The sequence below is a fragment of the Talpa europaea genome (assembly GCF_964194135.1).
Source record: "Talpa europaea genome assembly, chromosome: 11".
Taxonomy (NCBI): domain Eukaryota; kingdom Metazoa; phylum Chordata; class Mammalia; order Eulipotyphla; family Talpidae; genus Talpa; species Talpa europaea.
In genome coordinates, this window is record NC_140078.1 from 70,688,737 (window position 1) to 70,712,116 (window position 23,380).

Sequence of the window (23,380 nt, forward strand, 5' to 3'; positions counted from 1 at the left end):
GCAGTTCCAAGGCAAAGCCCAAGCAGCACTAGGTTCTCAGACACTTTACTAGAGCTAATGGCAGGGAAATGTAGCACTCCATCCAACAAGGTGCCAGACATAGAACTCATGGGTTCCTGGCCCACCAGGACCTCATGTAGGCTTTCCTCCTGCTGGAACATCCCTGCCCCAGGCTACATTCCAGCCCCCAAGGGAGGGAAGTCCTTCCCTAAACTGTCTGCCTGAGAGCTGGAGTCCCCGAGAAGTGAATGAGACTGACCTCTGCCTCCCCACCCTTAGGGGCCTCTGGAACAGGCTTGACCACAGGGGTGGCAGGTTCAATCTTCCGGGCCCCGGTCTTCGTTTTAGGAGTCCCGGGGGGCAGGGTAGTGTCTGGAGGTGGTTTCGGCACAGGCTCAGCTTTTACTGGGACTCCAGTCTTCTTTTCCTGGGCACTGCTTGGTGTCCTACTGGGTTCAGAAGCCCTGGGGGGCTTGACCTGAGGGCTGGCCTTGGGGGGTGGGGGGCTGGCCTTGGTGGGTGGGGGGCTGGCCTTGACAGGCAGGGTGCCTGATGGCTGGCCCAGCCCTTGTGGCCCTTTCTGCTTCTGAGGGGAAGGTCCAGCTGCACGGTGAGGAGCCCCCGCAGGGGGCTGTTGTGGGGTGGTAGGCAGCGGCAGGGGAGTAGGTTCTCCCAAGCTGCCTTCCAGCAGCCGCTTAGTTTGGCAGTTCAGACAGAGCCACTCACTTTTCTGTAAGGAAACAGGAGGGAAGGGGGTTAGATGAAAATCACAAAGACACTAGTATTCAAAGACTAGCTCCATGACAATTTCTACAGCCTTATGGAGGGGAACGTCTTCCAGAGCATGACACCAAAAGCATAAGGGAGAAAAGACTGATAGATTTATTGCCTCCAATGACAGACTTCCTGATCCTTAAAATGCTCACAGACAAAGTTCAAAAGATGAACCTAAAAACATAGAGGTCCCATCCTTACCCTGTAGAGAACTTTCCACCTGACCAGAAAAGGAGGAAGACTATAAGGAAGACAGACCAAGTAGCAGGAGGGTCTGCAGAAGAGGGTGTGCTGGGGTGGAAGGAAAGACAGGTTACCCTCACACTGGCCTCCACATAGTCATAACTCAGCTGGCTGAGGGAGAGGATAAGGAGCAAATAGCTGGGAGCTGGGGTGGAATCCAGCAGTCAAGAGCCCCGTAGACCCTAACTCACCAGGCAGAACTTATCCGATGCTCTATGTACCTGTCCCACAAACCCCTATGAGATGATGGGTGCCAGCTACTGGTTGGTCCTTGGACTCACTTGGCCTGGCACAGTTCACCCCGAGAGGTACCTGGGATTGGACAGGCTGAGACTGAGCCCTGACAGGTGCCTGGCCAAGGGCTGATTGTGTGCTGGGGATTGCACAAATATCCAAATGTTTCACCTGGTTCCCCCAGAAACCTAAGAGGGAGCATTATCACCTCCTTTCCACACAGGCTAAGATAGCTTCCTGAAATTACCAACCCCAGAGGCAGCCTGAAGCAGGTCTGGAGCAGAGGCAGCTGCTGGCCTCACCCCTGATGCCCTGTCACAGCCCCTCCCCCAAATAAGCTCAGCCAAGTCCCACATTTCACAGGTATCAGGCCCTTTGCCCAGGAAGGGCTGACATCTCAAGGGCATGACTGGTATTTTGGCAATTATAATAAAGAACCAGTAATGTTACTGTAACAATTTAAATTCCACTAATTTCTTTGCAAACTCTATTCTGAACTGAAAGCCAATTAAAAATTAAGCCAGAGGGTACTATTATCCTTCAAAAAAATAAATAGGTAAAAAATTTGGAATCAACAACTCTTAATTATGAAATGACTCACTAGATAGCACTGTGGTTGTTTTTTTCAGAGGCAATTTCAAAGGGAAAAAGAATCTAGTTTTACCTCCTCCTCCACTGTATACTCTGGACTCATCTAGAAAGAAGGTAAGAAGATTTTTATTGCTCAGAGGGGTTGAGGAAAATTCCCAACCTGGCATCCCAGACAGGCACCTCTGGCCTCAGGTAGATCCATAGCAGATCCTAACAGGAGGTAGGAGTGAGGCCCCCCTCACTGTTCCTGCCTCAGGCTCCCAGCCTGTATGCAGACACAGACCCCTGTCTCAAACTGTGCACAGAAACCACAATTATCCTGAGCCTTGCAGGCCTACCAGGGTCAAGTAGGGTATGGGAAAAATAGCCAGGGAGAAGGACCTCATTCCCAAGGCAGGTGTGTCCAAGCACCTGCTGAGAAATCAGGGGCCGCTAACCAAAAACATACAAAGTAGGTCACAGGAAAGCACAAAATTGCTCTGACTGCCAAGTGGCCGTTGGCTGAGGTGGCATCAAAGATAGCCTGTGGCCCCGTTGGAGGCCTCACCGAGCAACAGCAATAATACTGGTGGGAAGAGGAGGGGGACACACCAAGCACCAGCACCAGCATCAGCACCACTCCCCAAGCCCCTTGCAAGGCACAAGGTAGGGGTGAGGGAGAGCAAGGGCTTGGACTAAGGCTGCAGATTTGGGGGTGGAGAGAAGAGGAGGCTCTAGTCAGAGAGGTGAGGCAGAGTCAGCAGGGTTTGGTCCATGGAGTGGGTGATGAGGTGAGAGAGGGAGCTGAGGATGACCCCAGGCTGCCAGCCTCTATCTCTGGCAGTGGACGATGGTGTGATTCCACGGTGGGAACCACAGGAGGGGGCATCATGGCTGCCAGGCAACACATTCCCGGGAGCAGCTACAGGCCCTCTGGGGATAACAGCATTAACTGGAAGAACCTTGAGAAAGGAGTCAGAGAAGCTTGGTCACGCTCTGACTGTTGTTAGAAGCAGGAGGCAGGGAAACAGAGAGCCTGGGTGGAGAGGAGCTAGGGCCAGGATACCTAGAGCTTCACCATCAGGCCCATGGAACCCATCAGATCCTGTGGAGGCAAGGGCAGCCCTGGTCAGTGGGCAGCAGCAGGGCAGAACATGGAGGCATGTAGGGTGGCCAGAGGCGGGGGGCAGTGCTGGCCACAGAGATGCTCTGGGGTCCTGGAAGGCCAGGACCAAGTGGCTAATCTGTGACTGAGGTGCTCATCCAGGTGCTCATCCAGAGTCAGCATGTGACTAAGAGACTTTCCTGATTAGGCTGAATCAGCACTTCCCCGCCTGGCCTGGCCCAGCCCAGTGGCTGCTGAAAGGAGCTGTCAGGAACACTTGCACTCCTGGATGTGAATCCCTCCCTGCTACGCATGTCTTGCTTTGTGAGGAATTGTGAGCCAGGAGGTCTCTCAAGGACAAGAGCCCTCCAGGTTGGACCAGCTCAGCAGTCCTACAGGGCTGCAATCCCACAGGATCAGGGCAACTAGCAGTGAGTGGTTACCTGGAAGTCCCTGCACTGGAATTCCTGTGGTCCTGTGATGACCCCAACTCATCCCAGCCAGCTGTCCTCCAATAAGCCACTGGAGCTAGGGCTTGGGAAAGTGGCAGTGTGGGGCCTGGAGAGCCACATGGGTATCATATGAAGAGATTACTTGTCTTACCCTGGGTTGCCCCTCCCTGCACATGGGAAATTATGGACATGGTGGCCAAAGCAGTCTTCCTCATCACAGTGGGTGGCCCAGTACAGAGCCACCTTAGCCTGAGAGAGGCCTGGCCCAAGGTGAGTAAGAACTAGGTGCCTCAGAGACCATGGTAACACCATGCTCTGTTATCCCATCCTGGCCAGGGGTGGTCTGCACTCCACACCCCCCTCGACTCCAGGAAGCCACAGCAGGAGTCACATGGAGCCCCAGGCAGGACAGAGTGGTTGGGGAGGGGAGCAGAGAGGCTCCAGGTCCAGGTCCAGCAGGTCCAGCTCTGCCAGGGTGCCTCCACACCTTCCAAGACTCCCAGGATGGGCTCTAAGCTTGAAGACAGCACTGGGCCTCCTCCTCCTTTCCACCTAGCTCTCGCAGTGCCCAGCAGTCTTCCCTGGAGCAGGGATTTCAGAAAGGCCCCAAGCTCGTCACTCCCTCAAACTTTCCTATGGTAAGACCATATCTAAACATCCTCATAAACAGACCCATGGAGGGCTGGGTGCAGTCAGGGGGAAATATGTGGATCAAAAGCTGTGGCCTTGACAAGCAGACATCAACACCCAGATCTCAGAAGAGAGGGTACCACCTGGCTGGGCTAGAGTCTGGACAGTGGGATATGGGGGCATAGCTCTCCGTTTTTTTTTTTTTTTTTTTTTTTTGTGGAACCCTCGCCGGCGGCTGGGGAACGAACCAGCACTGCAGAGGATGCAGGCAGCCTCGCAGCCCAGCACTCAACCACTGCGCCACCAGGGGAGGCCCACAGCCCGCTGCTTAATGGCCCTTCAGTTCCCTATGAGATCACAGATAAAAGGCAGGATGGGACATCAGGTTCTTCCTACCTGAGCAAAGGAGGTTGGCATCTTTCATCAGGGCCATTCCCATGATAGCTGGGGACAAGAAGGCCCAATGCAGGCCTTCCTGAGCCTAGCTATCTCTGGGATTGGTCAGCTGGTCAGAGGCAGCAGGCACAGTGCCAGTTAATTCTATGAGTGTAAGGACAGGCCTGTGTCAAGGACGGAAGCATTAGCTGTTGGGCAACCCTAAGGCTGCTATAGACTCAGTTCTCTGCAGCCCTTTCTGGTTCCCATGCTTCTTCCAGCCCCCCTCACCTTGGCCTCTCACCAAGGCCCAAGGGAACATGCTTGGTCCAGCTCTCTTACCTCCACCAAGTGGGGTGTTGGGTTGAAGCCACACAGGTTGCACACCTGGAGCTTGCAGGTAGTGCAGGTGTTATAGTTGGCTGGGCCCTTGCTGCCCACGTTGAGCTCAGCTTGGCACAGTGGGCAGGTGGCCCTTTCTTTCGGCATGGTCTTTGGCTTGGCAGTAGCCTTGGACACTGCCTGGTGTTCTGTTCTGCCATGCTTTGGACTGGTTGTTCCCCCAGTTCTTGCCAGGGCTCCAGGCCCTGATCCAGGACCTGTTCGAGTTCCGGGCTCAGTTTTGGCTCCAGGTGCTGGCCCAGGCCCGGGTCCTGAGCCTGGGGGTCTAGGGCCAGCCTCCTTGCTGGCATCACTGAAGACAATCTTGGGTGGTCCCTTGCTGGAGGCAGGCTGTCCTTGGGGGTCAGGCTCAGGCTGCACAGACATGAGGGTGCTCGCCTGGGTCAGCAGCGACGCACCAAGGCCAAAGAGCTTCCCAGTGAGGCCCTCCTGAGTCTGCTCAGCAGCACCAGGCCCAGGGGGCACTGTAGTGGCACTTTTGGCCAGAGGCTCTCCTGCAGGTGGCCTGGGCTCAGCTGTGGAAGGCTTGGTGGGGTGATGTGGTTGAGGAGACACTCTGCCCACTTCTGGAGGGCCAGCTGCTTGGACAGACCCTGGCACTGAGATGGCCCTGGCTGTCTCACCCTGGCGGGGGCCAGGTGATCCCCCTGGACCCCGTGATCTCTCTTGCTCCAGCTTCCCCAGGGGTTGTTTGGCTGGAGAGTGGGCAGGAGACAGGGCTGGGGAATGCAGCTGCTGCTGGCTCTTGGAGCGAGGTGCAGTGGTCATGTCCATCCCCAGAGCCCTCTGCATCTGGCAGTTCAGACAGAGCCATTCCTTCACCTGAGGAGGAAACATCATGGTCAGCAAGAAGGCCAAGACTGGGGCATCCATGGCCTGTGTCACTGCAGGCCCCACAGCAGGCAGGGCCAGCTCCTAACACAGGCAGGAACACCAAGCTGAGGGGGTTCGGGATTGCCAGGGGGAACAGATGGAGCTTCCTGCCCTCTAGGAGCTGTCAGGCACATGCTGAGCAGAGGCGTCACACACTGTCCACCCCAAGCCACCACCCCACAGCCTGCCAGACTCTGCTGCTCGAGAGTCCTCCCCCCTGCACACTGGCAGCATCTTGGGTCTGTGTACCTCACTCCATCTGCAGGCCCTGCCTAGCCAACCCCTGCTTCCATCCTTGCAGTCGGATGGAATAGCCTCCAGCTGGTCGCTTTCCATACCCGGTGGCTCCATCAGGCCACCCCCACGTAGCAGCCAGAGTGATCTTAATGAGGGAGTCAGGAAGGCTTGTAAGCAATAGGTATTCAGTTAAAAACTTGCAGAACAGGCCTCCCTAGTGGCACAGGGGGTTAAGCACCACACTATGAAGCTGTCCGCAGCCTCTGAAGCACGAGTTCAATCCCCGGCTGGCCAGAGAGAAACCCACATGGCGAAGCAGACCTCTCCTGACTCACCCACTGCTCCCCTCAGCAGTGTATTTCTGTCTGCCTGTTCTGTTCCCCACTCTGTCTCTGGTGAATCCTCTCACCCGCCGCATCTCTGGCCTGTACCCCAGCTCTCGTATGCATAAATAAATAAATCTTTAAAAAAAAAAAACTTGCAGAATGAATAAATAAGAGTAATAGGTGCAGGAGAGAGGAATAGAAAATAAAAAGAAACCATGAAGCTGGTCCTTGAGGAACTGAGGAGACAAAATATATATGGACAATGGTTAAAAACAAAATAAATGAGAACAAAGTAATATAAGTGACAATGTGAGTAGAACGAAATAAACCATTATTTTCCTTAAGGAAGACAATTTTAAAAAAAAAATTGGATACTTTCTGTCTCCAGAAAAAATAAGAAACACGCTGCTCTTCGTGTGGCCTGCCGTGGCTCCTCTGCCACTCACCCTCCTGAGCACGTGAGCACAACCAAGGCCCGGCTGAACACAGCTGTCAGCTCGTGGGGCAGAGTGGGCATGTGACCTTCCAGACACGGTGGCTAGAGTCCGTCCACAATACCTGGTGAGCAAAGGCAGGTGGCTGTTTTTTCCTTTTGGGGTGGTAGCAGGAAAGATGAAGCCTTGGCGGAGCCAGTATCCTTTCCCAATATAGAGGTACTCAGAATGAAGTTGACGGGCAGTCAGGGCGGCGCCAAGGCAGGGAGAAGGGATGAGAGGCAATGGCTTCATTGACCTCCCTAGATTCAGTTATGCCTTAAGTCTACCCTTGGACCTCCAGTCCCATGAGCCAATACTACTTTCCTCCTCCAGACACTCCACGTATAAATCAGAGCACACCATCTACAGGTTCCAACTTCCCTAGCGGATTCACCACACTAACCATAGGAACTTTTAGCATGACCTATGAGACCCCTGCTTTACCTCAGCCTACCCCTCTCTCCAATCTCCTCTCCCGCCATCCCCCCGAGCTATCTCACCACAGATATATTATGTTTCCTGTCCTGCCAAGTGACCTTCAGCGCTCGCGTCTGTCCCAGGGCCTCTGCAACTCATTACTCCCTCTGTCCCTGAGCCCCGTTATTTATGTAGGTCTCAGAGCAAGTATCACTTCCCCACCAGGGCCCTCTCTGGCCACACAATCTAAAATGCCTGCCGCGGGCGCTGTATCAAATTACCCGGTTTATTTTCTTCACAATCCTTATTCTTCCCCAAAGTATCTACTAATTTGTTTCCTTGGGTGTCTTCTATCTCCCCATCTAGCCTGTGAGCTCTCAACGTGTCCTCAGGACCATGCGCAGTTTGTGGCACAAAGCAGGGCTTGGTGCAGAGACACTATCTCTTGGGATTTATCCTGACCACCTACTAACACACACAGATGCCACAGGACTGGAGACTGGCAACTGGATGACGAGGCTCCTCTGGTTCAAGCATAAGCCTGGAGGCGAAGGTTTCACCTTCATGACTACAGCTGGAGACACTGAATGCACCACTGTGGCCCCGTAGTCAGGGCAGTGTCCAGTCTGGCCCCTGGGGCAGAGGACTACTTCTGTTTCCCCCTCAGGGGGGCCTCGAGCCCTGCTCTCTGCAGTGACACCACAAAGTTATGCTGCTGCTGCTGGATTTGCCAGTTGGGGAGTCTGGGCAAGACAACCCTGCCTAGCAGCCCAACGGCAGCATCTGAAGAGGGAGAGGACACAGCATTTTGGTGAGCACCACGTTGTGTCCACATTGCGCATGTTCATAGGCATTCTCTCATTTTGTCTTTAAGGTAGAGAAAAGGAAGATCTGATGTGACGCCTCTCTTGTGGTCACCTACCTATGAGGTGATGCTGCTGGCAAGAGCAGCCCTGCTGGCCCTGCCTAGCTCCCGAGCCACAGCCTGGAGCCTGGTGATCCTGCACTCCTGCCTCGCCCAAAGGCCACTAGGCCTCACATAGGTCAAGTCGTGGGTCCACAAGTCGCTGTGCAAAACACTAGCAGAGCCCTCAAAGACCAAGCCCAGCTCCAACAACACAAGAACAGGGATGCCAAAGCAGCTGGAAACTATTAACTCACCCAGATGCCTTTTGAGACCCAAGGCAGTTTTGTCTACATTTGCACCAAAAAAAGTCACAGAGGAAAAACAATTTGTGCTTCTGGGACTCAGTCCAAGATTCCTTTAGAAAGGTCATTCTTGGAGGGTGGGGGGCAGGGCTCACTCCCATCAAAGTAGGAGCTCCCAGGGGCAAGTTGTTTGTGCTCACCCTAAGTGGAGCTCCTGAAAGGAGGTTCTGTCCTAGGGCAACAACTACAAACTTAGCTCCTTTGCACCCAACGCCCCATCTGCCATGTACCTGCAGGCTGCAGCAGGCCTGAGGTGGGAATTCCTAAGAAGAGGGATCTAGGAGGTGAGACTTCTTATCTGGGACTCCAGGGAGACCTCTTCCCCTTAGGCTCTGGACAAGATTGACCATGGGCATGTGCTAAAACTCTTGTACTAACAACCAGAACCTTCCTTTACTCAGTCCCCCTCACCCAGGTTGTGTCACAGCCATCTCACCTAAAATAGAACCTGTAAGAGACGCCCGCCAGTGACTCATCGCCCAGATGGGTGCAGCTATTTCTATCCAGCCTCTTCTAGACGGTGAGGAGCCTGAACCGCGCCCTCTCCTAGCCCCTTCCAGGTTCATGCCCAGGCAGATCGGCCTGGCATGCAAGGACTCCCAAGGAGAACACTGGCTGAGGGAACTCTCTGAACCCAGTAAGACTCGTCTCTCTCTCTCTCTCTCTCTCTCTCTCTCTCTCTCTCTCTCTCTCTCTCAGTCCCCTATGGGTCCCCAGGAGCCTGCTGGGAGGGGCTCAGCCTCTTCCTCCCTACTCCAAGGTCATCAACCCATGTCAGAAGAGGATGAACTGGGTAGGGAGAGAGAGGGCTGCATGCCCTGTGCTCACTGCCCATTGAGGCTGCATATACCAGGCCAGGCTGTGCAGAACTCCCTGACTTGGCCCAGCAGCAACGAGGGTCTCCCTCAGCTGTCCATAGTGCCTGTGGCTCCTTGACACCCTCCGAGCTGACTGCCAGAGGGAATGGCTTATCAGTGAGACAGGAAACCTGTGCTAGGGTTCTGCTGTCCACCACCTCAATGAGCCTGACCTGGCACATGGCCAGAAGATGCGCAGGCCACCAGCCGCAGATCTCAAGTGCCAAAAGGTAGAGGTGGAGAGGAGGGAATTTCCAAGAGCTACCCTGAGGCAGATGACTCTGCCAGACATCAGCTTTTGTTAGCTTGACCCGTCCTGCCAGCTACAAAGCCCATCCTGTCATCCCAGAGGGCTGGCAAGGGCTTCAGTGGATGCCTGTGCACCCTAATCCAGGGGACATCTGGGTGGCAGTAGGGAGGAGAACACGGTGTGGTGTACAAGTCAAGAAGTGGGCTGGGGCGAGAGGTAGCAGAAACCACAAGAGAGTGGCTTCCCACCGGGAGCCACTGCCCATCTTCGGGAGCCTGCAGGGAATTCAAAGAGTCAGGATCTTAGGGGCGCTGTGGCTCTGAAAGGACTTTCTCCCAGAAGAGCATCTTTCTCAGTTGCTCACTTACATGAACTGTGTAATGGGCAGAAGGGACGCCAGGGCAGCACTGCCATGAAAGACAGAGACCTGGGAGCAGGCTAGGGGCTCTTTGAGGCAAAGGTTGACCTGACAGTCGGCCCAGCCAGCCACGGCCACTCCCTGCTGTGCCCTCCCTTGGGGTCTGGAGTAGGTAGGACTGTGGGGGCAGTTCTTGGGAGGGGCTTCCGCAGGGAACCTGGTGGCACTAAAGTCTCATGTGACATATCTGGCTCCAAATGCTGTTGCCCTACGAGGCTGCTTCTGTTCTCGGGTGGAGCCAGACTCCCTTCACCTCCATGGCTGGTAGGAAGCTCTGAGGGCCCCCAGCAGTGACAGGCTTGCTTTCCACTTTCCCCTCCCACTCCCCCACCAGCAAGGAAAAAGAAGGATTGCAGACGTCATCTGGCCTGCCTTCCTGTGGAGAGCAGTCTTGCTCTTACGCCCAGCCCTCCCTGGGGGAGCAGCACTTGGTGTGTCAGATCACTCTGTGCTGACATCATGACTGATGCTGTATTCATGCTTTTTTTCCATTTTGGTACAAGTTCAAACACCACAGAAACAGCTAATAAATGAGCCATCCCTGCTGTTGCCAAATCCAGAGGTTCTTGAGAGGGCCTCACCAGTCAGGGTGACCCCACGCTCTTCCAGGCTGTGAGTCACTGGTCAGGAAGCACATATCCCCCTAAGGCCCATGTACGAGGATGGGCAGGAGGAGGGAGTCAGGGCTGGCTGCGCCTTCATATTTCCCACAGCGTTGGGCATGTCACTTGCCCTATCCAGCACCCACTGCTGAGTCTGCCAACAATCTCCTTCACCTGTCAGCAGTGTGGCCTCAGCTTAGGGGCTGGCACCACAGGGACCCTTAAGGTGGACACATTGTTCCAGAGCTGGATCAGCCAAGCTTAGCGCACACTGTGTGAGGACCCTGAGGGCTCAGCACCTGAGGCCAGCATTTGGGAAATGGAGGCTGAACCTAATTGTTTGCAGCTGGAAGGCCTTGCTGGCTGGAAGCTCCATGAAAGGACAAGAATCCATTCCCCACTGAGCCCTAGGCACAGCTGCCTCTTCACTGTCCAACAGTCCTCAAGTCCCAGCGCCTCCCTTTTCCCTACCCTAGGTGGCCTCCCCTGCCTCCCAGGCCCAAGTGCTGTGCCCTGTCAAATCTCTTGTCTGTGACCAAGCCAACGCCCCTATTTTCCTGCCTCACCACATGTCTCGGTCCCCAGCCAATCTTTTCAAGAGAAACTGGACTCCCTGGACTTAAGAATGTGACACTGCCTCACCCTCTCTTTAAAATCCCTGCATGGGGCCTTCCTGGTGGCACAGGGGTTAAAGACAGCGCTATCAAGCTATCACCAGATACTGCAGCAAGAGTCTATCCACCAATCTGCCAGCGGCCAGAGAGCAACTCAAATGGCACAGCAGAGCTCTGTCTCGCCCGCTGCTCCTCTCATCAGTGGATTTCAATAGATCCTCCTGTTCTGCTCCCTATTCTGTCTCTAATAAATTCTTTCACCCCCCTGTACCTCTGCCCTATACCCCAGTTCTTGTATGCATAAATAAATCTTTTTAAAAAATCCCTGCAATCCTGGAGGCTCAGCTCCCTGCCCTCTCTTCCCCTCCTGGCTGTTGTTATTCCCAGTTCCCTTCGCCCTTGCCTCCCAGACTTCCACTGAACTGACTCCATTAGTTACCGGAGATGGCAGCCACCCAGCCGATCCACCTGACACTTCTATCCCTCAGCCTCACTCTCAAACAATGGCCATCATCCCAAACTATACCTCTAAAATCCCCTCTATATACCTATCTGCCTCCAGCCTCCCAGGCCATTCCCAGATCTCCCCAGTGAAGCAGCCCTGGGTCCCATGGAGACGTCATCACTGAACCTTTGTTCCTTCTCTTCTTGCCCAGCTGAACCTACATGATCTGTCAACCCTGTCACTCTGCTAAATATCTGCTCTCTCTTGACCTGTGTGTGCTTCAGAACTAGACCCGACTACATACCCTTTCCTCCCAACCTTGACCCAACAGCTGAGACAGTACCAGGCAAGAGGGCTCCAGTGTAAATCAACTACATCCTGACCACCCCTGGTGCCTGGCAAACATGCTCCATCTCTCCAGGAAGCTTTCTCCACCGTCACTGGTTCAATTTCTCCTCCTCCCTGCCCTCCCCTGCCTTCTGGCACAAATGATGGCCAAGCTTCTTAAGAGGAGTCACACCATAGGATGCTTCTACACTCAGGATCTAGACCTGCCTCTTTGGGGGGCCAAATCTTCAATCCATCTTCCACACCCCTAGGCATTGCTTTCCTTTCAGACTGCAAAGCCAACAGCTCCTGCTTTCCAGAAGCCCTCTCCTGCTGCACGCCTTCCCGCCTGCGCACTCTCCTCTCCTCCACCAAGCTGCACAAGCTGGTCACAAGGATAAAGCTCAAAAAATCCTGTGCTGAGTGAAAGAAGCCTTATGCAAAGATATGCTCTGCATGATTCCATTTATGTGAAGGTCTGGATGGGCAGAACTCATCCATGGTAGATAAAATTCAGGGCAACAGCTGTCTCTGGTGGAGGGTGGAGATGGACAGGGGTGGGTCTGGAGGGACTTTCTGACGTGCTGGGGAGGTTGTCTATTTTGATAGAATGTCACTGGAGAGCTTTTGTCAGAGTTCACTAAATAGTACACTAAAGCTTTGTACATTTCATTCTACATAAATTTTACCTGAAAAAAATCTTAAACAAATATCAAATTCTAGTTAAGTGTCTAGTGGAAAATATATGGATATCAATACACATCTGAGTCTCAAAGGTCTCCAGCCCCAATCTGCTTGCACATGCCTGGATCCAGACTGCCAGCCGGTTGGACTCTTCTAGGGTGTGCAAAAGCACATCTAATTTGACATGGCCTGAACAGAAAAATTCTCCATCTCCATCCCCTACCCCCATATCCAATACTGTCTAACCTCCATAATACACCAAGAATCTGTCATGGCTCTCTGCTGCCATCATCACTACCCCAGTCCAGTCTGCTCCAAGAACCCCTGCCTCATGGGCTACCCTCCAGACAGAAGCCCACCCAGAGGGATGGGGTGTGTAGTGGTGTGTTGCTGTTGATGTAAATATAATAATTATATGTAATTTATACAAGTATAGTATTAAACCTAACATAAAATTTGTTATTGTAATCATTTTAAGTGCACAATTCAGCGGCATTGGTTACATTCATGATGCGGTGAAACTATTACCTGTTTCCAAAGAGGTATTTGAAACGCACAGATGACCTTCCCACTGCTACTTTCCAAAACCCTTGAAATCGCATCTACAGACCACAGCAGGATCTGCATGCCCCCCAATCCTGGCTCATAGCATCTTGGCCACCTCAACATGGCTTATTCCTACAAGGACACTTCCTCCCAGTCTCCCCTGCCTGCACCTGTCTCCAGCTTCAGGCCAACATTGTGCTGCCTAATTGTCCCTCCTGTAGAAGCCCTCGAGTCTTGCAGCATCACACCCACCCCAACCTGGCCTCCATCCTGGTTATCTGCATCCCTGACAGCTTCCGCCCCCCACAAGTGGGACTGTGTGTGTGTGTTTGGGTGGTTATTGCTGGAAGGACTGCCTCTCCCCTGACTGGAAGGCTCCACGGGGCTATTTCAGTTCTGCCTGATTCCCCAGCGCTGAGGACAGTTCCTGGCTTGTCATAAGAGCCCAAAAAGCATTTGTAGGGGGAGGAAAGGATAAGAAGGGAGAGGGCCCACCCGCTGACCAAGGATACCATCAGGGATACCCAGACAAAAGACTGAGCTAAATAGATGGTAGGAGCAGCAAAACCAACAGAGGAGTAGCCAGAAACCTGTGATTTCCCTGTTCCTCCTCTTCCTGCCTCTGGTTTTCTCCATCACCTCCCACCTTGTTCCTGTCTCCCTGTTTCCATTTTATTTATTTTTCCTTTTCTCTACCATTTTTCTCCATATACATTTCATTCTGTTTCTTTTGCCCTCACATAAAAGCAGGTGTTTTAGGAATGAAATTTCATATTTTCTGTTCTGAATTAATTTTAGGCCCTACATTCATTCTTAGAACACTTTATAGTGGTCTTTGATAGGTAAAAATTCAAGTTTCATGCCTGGTGGCTCCAGCTCTGAAACAACTCCCAATCCAGCACAGTTGCTTCTTCGACATGGCCCCAGTGGCTCTGGCCTCCACCCGGCAGTGGTCCAAGCAAGGAGGTGCTCTCTCCTGGGAACAGAGACCAACAGCAGGGCTGGCTGGCCTAGGGTTGACTGGAGCTCGGGTTGCATTTCTCTATTGACTTGGAGATTGTTTGGGTTAAAGTGGACATGGCAAATCAAACTGCCCGATGACTAGGTGAACGGAGGGAGAAAGGCCTCAAAGGGTTGCCACCTGGAGACCCACTTGCATTTTGTTGGGGGGAAGGCTGGGCACATTATAAACATCACCTCCTCCTGGGGCCACAAAGGAGGAAGACATCTTTGCCTCTCAGTCCACTACCGGCCCCAGGTCCCAACAGCTGCTCATGGGCCCAGGCAACAGTGTGGCCAGGAGGGAGCAGAGGAAAGGGGGCAAGGCTGGGAGCTGCAGTGGAGGGATCCATGCTACACACAGCACCACCCCCGGGCCATCTGGTGCCCCGGCCCTGCCAGAAAGGAGTGGGTTGCAGGCAGTAGAGAAAGAAGCTTGTGGCCACTGTGTTGTCTCCCTCCCTTCTCCACACCACCCACTGGGTGAGCGCCTACGCCAAGGCTTGCCAATGGGTGGGGGTGGGGACACATTGGGTTAAACATCCTTGGTTTGGTTTCCGCAAAGTCCAAACCTTGGAACAGACAAGGAAAGACCATGATCGCTCTTCTGTAGTTTTCTTAGAGAAGCTTTTAAGTAATTCTGATTAGCGCAAGAGAGGTGGGTCACCAAGACCTGGAAGGCTGGGGATGGGGTCACAGTCCTTGGACTAGCTTCACTTTTAGAGAAATCTGACATTCAAGAAGTTTAAGGTCCTTGTCTAAGAACCCACACCCAAGGAGAGAAGAGGAGAAAAATCTTCTTGCCTCCCCCCATCACTGGGTGCTGAATGGGTTTAAATGCTAACACCTCTGACCTTTTGACCAGTGCATCCTTAGAGGAAGGTCTCTTGTGGGTGGTAAGAAATGTTCAGAATCCATAAGGGAAACCCCCCACCCCAGTCATTTGCCATGGTTTAAAACAGGTTAAGTTATTCACCTATTGTGAGCCACCAGGTCTGATGAAATGGCCTCCACCGTGAAGAGCAGCCAAGGAGAGCCCTATTTGTCTCAGACCTTCCTCAGTATGGATGGAGAATCGGGGCTTAGAGTCCCTGGGAGAAAACTGGAGACCCGCCCTTTGGTTCTAGGTCCAGCCCTTTTGCTCCAGAATAACCCAGAATAGGCCAGACTTCCCAAGACCAGGTCACCTCATCCTCAAATAGGGAGTGCTTTGCAGCCTCAATGTGGACCAGGCACTCAGAAGCCCAGCAAGGTCATGGGCAGGCATCTTCCTCTTGAGCCCTCACAGCTCAAGGACTGGCCACCCTGGGCGTGGACAGACAGCTAGTACCATGTCTGTGTAAGTTCATTACCCCTTTGGCAGCCCTTGGGCTGACAGGTGCAGCTTGGATCCACTTGCCATTAAAATAGTAGTTTCAGACCTCAGACACTGCTCTAGCCAATGGCACTACCTGTTCTACCTGGCCCAGACCCAGCACGCTGTTTCTGCAGGACTCATCAAAAGTTATAAGACATTGACAGATGCTGTGTGACGGAAAAACAACAAGTCCAGTGACCGTGGGCCCAGGAGTTCCTCTCCTTCCCCTCCTGTTGCTTATTTGTCCTGATGTAGCCATTCAACACGAAGGTGATGCAACTTGAGGACAAGGCAGCCAATGATTCTCTACCTATGAAACGCATGAAGAAAGCACCATTTTCCATGATCACATTTCCAAAGATCCAAGAGCAGCTTCAGTGGTGTTCTCAGAGAGGTCATGAAAGCCCCCCTGTGACTTATGTGGCCCTAGTCCCTCTACAGGGATGCCATAGGCCTCCCCCTGCTAGTGCAACGCTGTAGAGCAATGCATCTCATTGATGCTCTGACAGGGCTTCGGTCATCTTTGAGGCAGGATGCAGGAGCCAGGCTGCTGGCCATTCTCACTGAGGCTCCGCATCACCACATTAGTAGTTTCAGGCACAGCCTCAGACAGGATCCCCATTGGGGTCCCCGGTGACCAGAGTCTAAAGCATATCTGTGCTGGGACCGGCAGTACCCCGCCCCCCTCCTTAGTGTCTTTCCATTTGAGCTGGGCCCTGCCTGGGAAGTGCAGGACTAATAAAGGAAGTGAGTGCTGGAGCTGAGTTTTCTGAAAAAGGCCACTCTCCCTGAGTACCTGACACCAGGACCAGCCCCTCACACTGTCCAGAATCTCAGGCCAGGCTGAAATCCTGCACAGAGATGCCAGGGCAATCCTAGAAACAGCCTTCTTGGGTGACATAACATCAAGTTAGAGGCACCAGAAGAGGTCTGGTCTGACCAGGTGGGTCTAATAGCAGCTATGTGAGCAAAACCTGAGGACTTGTGTTCTTGTGACTTTGAAAGCATGACCAGGGAAGTGAATCTGCTCTGAGCAAAGCAACACTAACTCAAGGTAAATATGCCGATTCTTTTTCCTCAACAGGAACACCACTAAAAGCCAAACTTGGTGACCCCAGCAGAAAAGGGGCTCCACCAGGTGAGAGCCTGGAAAATAAACTAGGTCAGCATTTCCCAAACTGGATGCCAGGCAACTGGATGGATGCAGCTGCTAATGTTCCGGGAAAGCAAGTCTGGGGAAGGCTCTGGCCTACCACTCTGTCTTGGAGCTCTAAGAGGCCCCTCAGGATGCTGAAGGCCCTGAGAAGTCTCATAGCAAAGAGCTATTGCATTTGTCCAGCTTGGCAATCGCTTCAATACCTGGCCAAGAAGCCTACTCATCACCAAACACCATGAGTCTGCAGTAAGTTTGAGGCCCTTCTCCTCCTGGCCCTGAGCCTCGGCTTCCTCCCTACACAATGAGACAGATGGACCGAGTGTCGCCAAGGTCCTCCCACTCTGCTGTTTTTCCAGGCACAGCCAAAGGCTGGCTTTCTTCCCAACTTACTCCTGGGCTTGGGGGAGCCTGTTGTGTGGCAAACGTTGGGATGTCCACTAGGAAATTGGTGCCGCCATGTGGGGCTCTCCCTTGATCTCTGCCTACCCTACTTGGAGGGGTTCAGATACTGCTACTCAAGTGAGCATCTTAGGGAGGCTGGGAGCCAGAGGGGTGAGGTCACACCAGGGGGATGCCCCACAGGGTCATCTCTCATCCCTGACTGCCAAACCACCCTGCTCCTGTGAAACCAGGTGCTTCAGGCTTCTCGCTGGCAAAAACACAAAGGCAAGCTTCCCTGGCCTTAATCACACTGTTCTAAATACTGAAGACAAACACTTACCTAACTGATCAGTGCAGGGATGGGCCCGTTGCTAATCGCAGATGTAATAATCACGAGTGTGCACGCCTCCTCAGGAAGCCTCCACACTCCAGGAGTGACTCCAAATGCACTGAGTCATCTCCCCGCACCGGCAGCTCCTTCCTCATAATCTCACACTTACCTCTCGCAAACCACACGTCCCACACCCACAGCACCTCATGTCACAAATAGACCCCGACCTGTGAACAATTATTCTCACTCATCCCCCACCCACGTGGTCCAAATGGCTCCTGCTGCTGATAATCTAGAGGCGGCCAGGCCTGTACCTGTAGCCAGCCATTCCCCAACCTACCCAAGAGCAGAGCCCCAGGGGACGACCAGAGACTTCTGTGGGTCAGTCCAGAGGAGAGGGAGAGAGCCAGCAAACCCATTCAGTTCACTGCAAAGGAAGGGCCCCAGTTCGGCTAGTGTATTAGAAAACTCAGCCTTCAGGTCACCAAGGAGTCTCCGGGGGCTTGGCTGAGCACCCCACAGTAACTGGCCAGGATGAGACTGTGGACAAAAAGGAGGCCAATCGCATGCAAATGGCCTGCAGTGGCCTCTTGGTGAGTGTAGGACAGTCACCCATTGTGAATGCCTGAACCCCAACCTAGGCCTCTACCTTACCCCGAGCTTGTTGCTCTGGGGATGATACTGCTTCACTGGCTAACTGGAATTAAAATCCAGAGGAGGAAGTTCCCAGAGACCAGCTGGAAGGCAGTTACCTGCTGCCCCTAAAACCTTGCTCCCCTCACCAGCACCCTCCTCCCAGACCCACTACACCAGGGAGAGAAGGGGAAGGGCCAGGGACATGTTTCCCCCTTTGGGCCCTGCAGCTGCTCATGGCCCTCATCCCAGGGAGCACCCACTGGAAACAGTTGTCCATGAGACTGTCTCTAGCCCTCTCCATTTTCCAGGTCAAACTTGGACCAGGCAAGAAAGCACCTTCTACTCTAGAACTCTGCCCAAGCTTTCAGGAGGTGCAGGAATCCCTTGGAAGCTCTAGGGCCAGGACTTGTTCTCTGCTGCCACATCTGGGAGCCAGGATACACCCCCCCCAGGGAGATACAGATGCTGGTGACCAAGGGAAATCATTAGGAAGAGTTGGTGAAAGAGAAGTAACCAGGGAAAGCAGGTAGGGGGAGCCCGCGCAGAGGGTGGTTACCTGGGTAAGGTGAGGGTTGGGGTTGAACCCACACTGGTTGCAGACCTTGTTGTGACACTGGGTGCAGGTGTTGAAGTTTGGCTGGCTGGGGGTCGATGTGAGGTCCGAAGTCTTACATATAGGACACAGCATGCTGCTGGGAAGGGGAGCAATCTGGGGGACGGAGTAGGGTGATGTGGGGGTGCTGCCTCTGTCTGGTGACACAGAGGGGGAGCGCCCTGATCTCTGCGTCCTGCTGTCTACCTGCAGCGTTCTGCGGGGACCATCAGCCTCCTGGCCTGCTGGGCCCTGTGCCCTTGTTTCTCGGGGGCTCTCACGGCCCGGAGCGGTAGCAGAAGCCTGCTTCGGGGTTGGGGAAGCTGCTCTCTGGCTACCCAGGGGCTCCTTGGGGTCCAGTCTCCTGGAAATGCTGAAATGACATTGAAAATGACCATGTTAGAGACACATCTTAGAGAACACCCTGCACAGGTCTCTCCCAAATTAGCTGAATCTTCCAAACCCCATCACCACCCGCTTCCACCTGCCCAGCAGCATCACAGTCATCACTTGCTGAGCACTGATGATCCCGGCTGAGCTCTGACAAGTGTCTCCCACTTAGCCCTAAGCATAAGCCGTGTGCTAGGATCATGAGGGTCTCCTCTTACATCTTGATGAAGTGTGGATTCTGATTCAGCAAGTCTGGGTGGGGTCTGCATTTTTAAGATTCTCTAACGTGAAGCCTAGACAGTTGACCTTGAACAACCCGTGACCAACCAAAGATAGCCACTGATTGACTCTGCAAATGCAGAACCCACAGACAAGGGGTGACTATAAGTTATAGGTGAATTTTCCTCTGGGGACAGGAAGGGGGGTGCCAGCACCCCCAACCCTGGGGTTGTTCAAGTATCAACTTTACTGTGGTCTGCAGACCATACCCTGAGTACCAAATCTCTAAACCTCTATATTAGAAACCCCTAGGGTGATTTTGAAATTCCTGACTCTCAAGACTGCACCCCAAATAAATTACATGAGAATCTGTGAGGGCAGGACCCTGACATTAGCATTGTTTCCCCCCATGGTAATTCCAACATGAAACTCAAGTTCAGAGCATAGTCCCGGCAGGTCTGTTATGTTCTGGCTTGTCCCCAGACAGTTGGGGATGGGTGAGGGAGGCACCCCAATGCCTAGGTCATGCCATCTTCAACGGAGACAAAAGAACATTCCTTCTGGCAGTCTTCCAGCAGGCCCAGTACCAGGCCAAGTCCTTGCGGTGGTGGTGGGAGGGGGGGTGTTACTTTTCTGCCATTGCAAGGCTGGGCGGGGCTGCAGTTCTAGGATGCAGCCCTAGAGGAAGAACTGAGCAAGGTCCAGTGTGCCTGACCATCTCCATCTTGACCTGGCCCCTGTGGGGAAACCAGCAGTGTCGAGTGGCTCAATAAAGTACAAGGCAAACCAATTCCCTTATATCCCTTCTATCTGACCTAACTTAAGGCCATTTCTGCCAATTTTCCTTTTCCAATTTGAAAGAAGCTAAGCACAGAAAGCCAAAGACAATGCTTCATATTGTTCCCCTGCAATTCTACACCTGCTTCAGGCTGTATTCATTTGGGTAGATACTGGCACCCAGGAGACAGGGCAGTCTGGGTGAACAGCACCATAAAGGCCCTGCCACAGCTGCCTGCCCTGCCCCTCCTGCCCTCTGTCCTAATGTCTGGCTGACAGGAGTAGCCACTAAGTCTGCTGTCCTGTGTGGAGGCCATCTGCTTGCCAAAAAGACTGAGGAGCCAATAGGCAGGATGCCTTAGGACAAACCATTTCAGAAGGGAAGCAAGGAGCTCACCTGGGAGGCTCCAAGATACTCTGCAGTTCTTCCTCCCTCCTGAGGAACTGCTGGTGGAGAGATATACCCTCAATATAATAAAAGCTCTTCCAGAAAAAAAGAGACACTAGTCAATGCCCATAAGTATTTCTTTCATGAACCAACAACAGCATCCATCCAGGTTTACTTTCTCCTTCATAAGACAACCAGAGCCCCAGCCTAGTCCCTCTGGGCCACCTTTGCCACAGCTGTGAGACCCAGTATGGTGCTAGACAGAATTTCTCTGGCCCATGTTCAGAACCTGGGCTCTAGGGCCTTTCAGGAGACTCATGTCTAGGTATAATAAAGAAATATTCCCACTAGGTTAAATTCATAGTTTCAATTTTTACTTAAATTATTTGAGGCTGGAATTTAAAAGCAACCCTTGAAAGCTAATCAGAAATGACTGAGAGCCTTTATAGCATGTGAAAGGACCATCGCCCCCTCTCCAGGAGGCTTGTGGTTTCTTGAGAAATTTGGCAATTTCTACAGTATATATGTGTCACCTGATGTGTCCAGGCAATCTTCTATGTTCACAATGACCTTTCAGTTCAATGTTGCATCACCATGTGGTCTTTCTGGGGACATTTTGTGTGGCAATTAAGGATGCAAATTGAAGTCGACTTTCAACTCAGCTGTGGTGAGAGCGAATAAACAAGGTTCCACACCAGCAAAGTCTGCGGGGCGGGGGCCACGCTCCCCGCACTCAGGCCAGTGTGTGTGCACATACCACACAGGAGCTGCAGCTGAGAGTTGGCAACTGCAGCACCCACCATGACCCCTTGGGATCACTCACCATTCTGGATGATTGCTCACACCTTCTCCTTGATCTTCAAGCTTCCCACATCTCCCTCACTCCCATCACTGACAACCTGCTTGCCATCTCACTAGGAAAGTGGAAGCCACTGAGGGGAATTTGCACAGCCCTGCCACTTCACACCTGCGCCCAGGGTTTGCCCGCCTCCTGCTCCCAAGGCCCACCTCTCACCTTCATAACTTCTCCCCTCTCCTCTACTACCCCACGCCTCCTCTCTATTGCATCATTACAATTACCATGAAAACAAGCTTCTTCCATCCTATTAAAAAAAAAAAAAAAAAAACTTTGACCACTTTCTCCTTCAGTGCTGCTCCTCTTTTTACCAAAACTCCTTTAAATTGCTGTCTCCACTCACTGCCTCCTGCTCCTTTCTTCCCTTCCTCTCAACTCAATCCAACCTTTCCCCTTCGTTCCACAGAAATTGCTTGGGTCGCAATCACCAATGGCCTCATTTGCCACTGTATCAAATCTGACAGTTACTTCTCAGTTGCTGATCTCACCTGGTCAGCAATAGCACTTGATACTGCTTCCTGAAATATGCCTTCCAGAACACCACCTTTTCGTGGGCTTCCTTCTCCCTCTTAGCCACACCTCTCTAAACTCTTTTGCAGGTTCTTCCTCATCTTTCAATCCCAGAGCCCCACTTCTTAATTTGGGGGGGATTCAGGATTTGTGTATAGTTAGCTTCTCTGAATCCACATCATTCCTGAGTCACAAGACCTACTTGGTGGAAAAGTCCCAGTTATCACACTTGTGTCCTTGGTTCAGAGTTCACCCCTGAGCCCCTTGCTTTCTGCCAACTTTGCCTCTTCACTGAGCTGTCTCATAGGCATCTTGAATTTGATGTGTCCAAGCTGGGCCCTTCCAGTCTTCCCTCTGGAGTCGTCCCTGACACCCTTCTTTCAGTCCACGTCAATCATCAGTAAATCTTGTTGACTGCAGTGGGGCCACTCCCATTGCCTCCTCTCTCCACCTGTTTCAAGCCACTGTCCCCTCTTTATTCATTTTGGCACAAACCTGGCTGATTCCACTTGCCTACCTCTGGTCTTTTCTTCACACAGAAGCTAAGAAGATCTTTACACACCTAAGTCAGACCATTTTCCTTCTCTGCTTAACCCCTCCAACAGTGTCCTTTCTTTCCCAGAGAAGACAAATGCTTTATGGTGGTCTATGAGGCCCTGTGAGATTTAGCACCTTCCCTCTGGCCTCGTCTCTTACTAAGCTTCCTCTCCCTCCCTCCCTTCCCCTTACACCAGGCCCACTCCTGCCTCTGGACATCCACATTTGCTGTTCCCATTAGCAGCACTGTACTGTCTCAAGTCTGCTCTTCAACACCCTTCAGAGACAACTTCTCTGACCACTCTACTAAAATACAGCTTCTGTCCCTCCTCTCTGTTCTCCACAGAGTGGATTACACCTTCTGACTATCATAGAATATATTGCTTTGGAGTATCATCCATGATCCCTGCATTAGGCTGCCAGCTCTGTGGACAGGACCTTGGTGTGCTCTCTCTATAGCTATACCCCAGAGCCTCATGCCTGACAACCTGGATGCTCAATATATATTTCCTAAGTCATGATTCACATCATGACTCAGGACAGTAAAAAGGCTCCAGTGTGGGAGCTGAGGGAACCTGACATGTAAGGGAGAGGGCACTCGGCCTTCCATGGATCCGACCTCACACGAGAGTGAATGACAGGAATAACACCTGGAGTGCTCTTGGCCACTTGCTGCACCCCCAGTCCTACAACCAGAATGCTTCGCTGACCACAGCAGTGGCAGTGCCAACTGAACCCTCTCCCCAAGCCCCACTGCATTAACTCCTTTCAGCCTCACAGCAAATCCATGGGGTAGGATCTACTTTGCCCACTTTACAAACAAGGAAACTACCCCACATAGAAGTTACGTAAATTACGAAGCCTCGCAGTAGACCTCTCCTGCTGCACCCACTGCTCCCCTCAGTGGTGTATTTCATCGGTCTGCCTGTTCTATTCCCCGCTCTGGCTCTGGTGAGTTCTCTCACCCTCCCGCGCTTCTGACTATATCCAGTGCTTGTATAAATAAATAAATAAATAAATCTTTAAAAATAAATAAATAAATTACGAAGCCATTATGACTTTCAAGTGGTAGTCCCACTTGAATCCACTGGTAGGATTCCAATGTTAAGGCCATCCGTCCATTGCTCCACACCGCCGCACTAGGACAGTACAGTGAGGCTGCAGAGAGAGGGGAAACTCCGTACC

General features: G+C 52.6%; 1 protein-coding gene across 1 annotated transcript in view; it reads right to left on the reverse strand.

Annotated features, from left to right (window-relative positions):
* BSN (bassoon presynaptic cytomatrix protein) overlaps window positions 1-23,380 on the reverse strand; it is a gene marked incomplete at both ends in the record, with an annotated part of 82,281 nt that overhangs the window by 13,273 nt on the left and 45,628 nt on the right. The window contains 3 exons of the mRNA XM_084247199.1: window positions 260-730; window positions 4,726-5,607; window positions 18,483-18,891. Coding sequence (XP_084103325.1) covers window positions 260-730; window positions 4,726-5,607; window positions 18,483-18,891 — 1,762 coding nt within the window. The remainder of the gene's footprint in view (window positions 1-259; window positions 731-4,725; window positions 5,608-18,482; window positions 18,892-23,380) is intronic.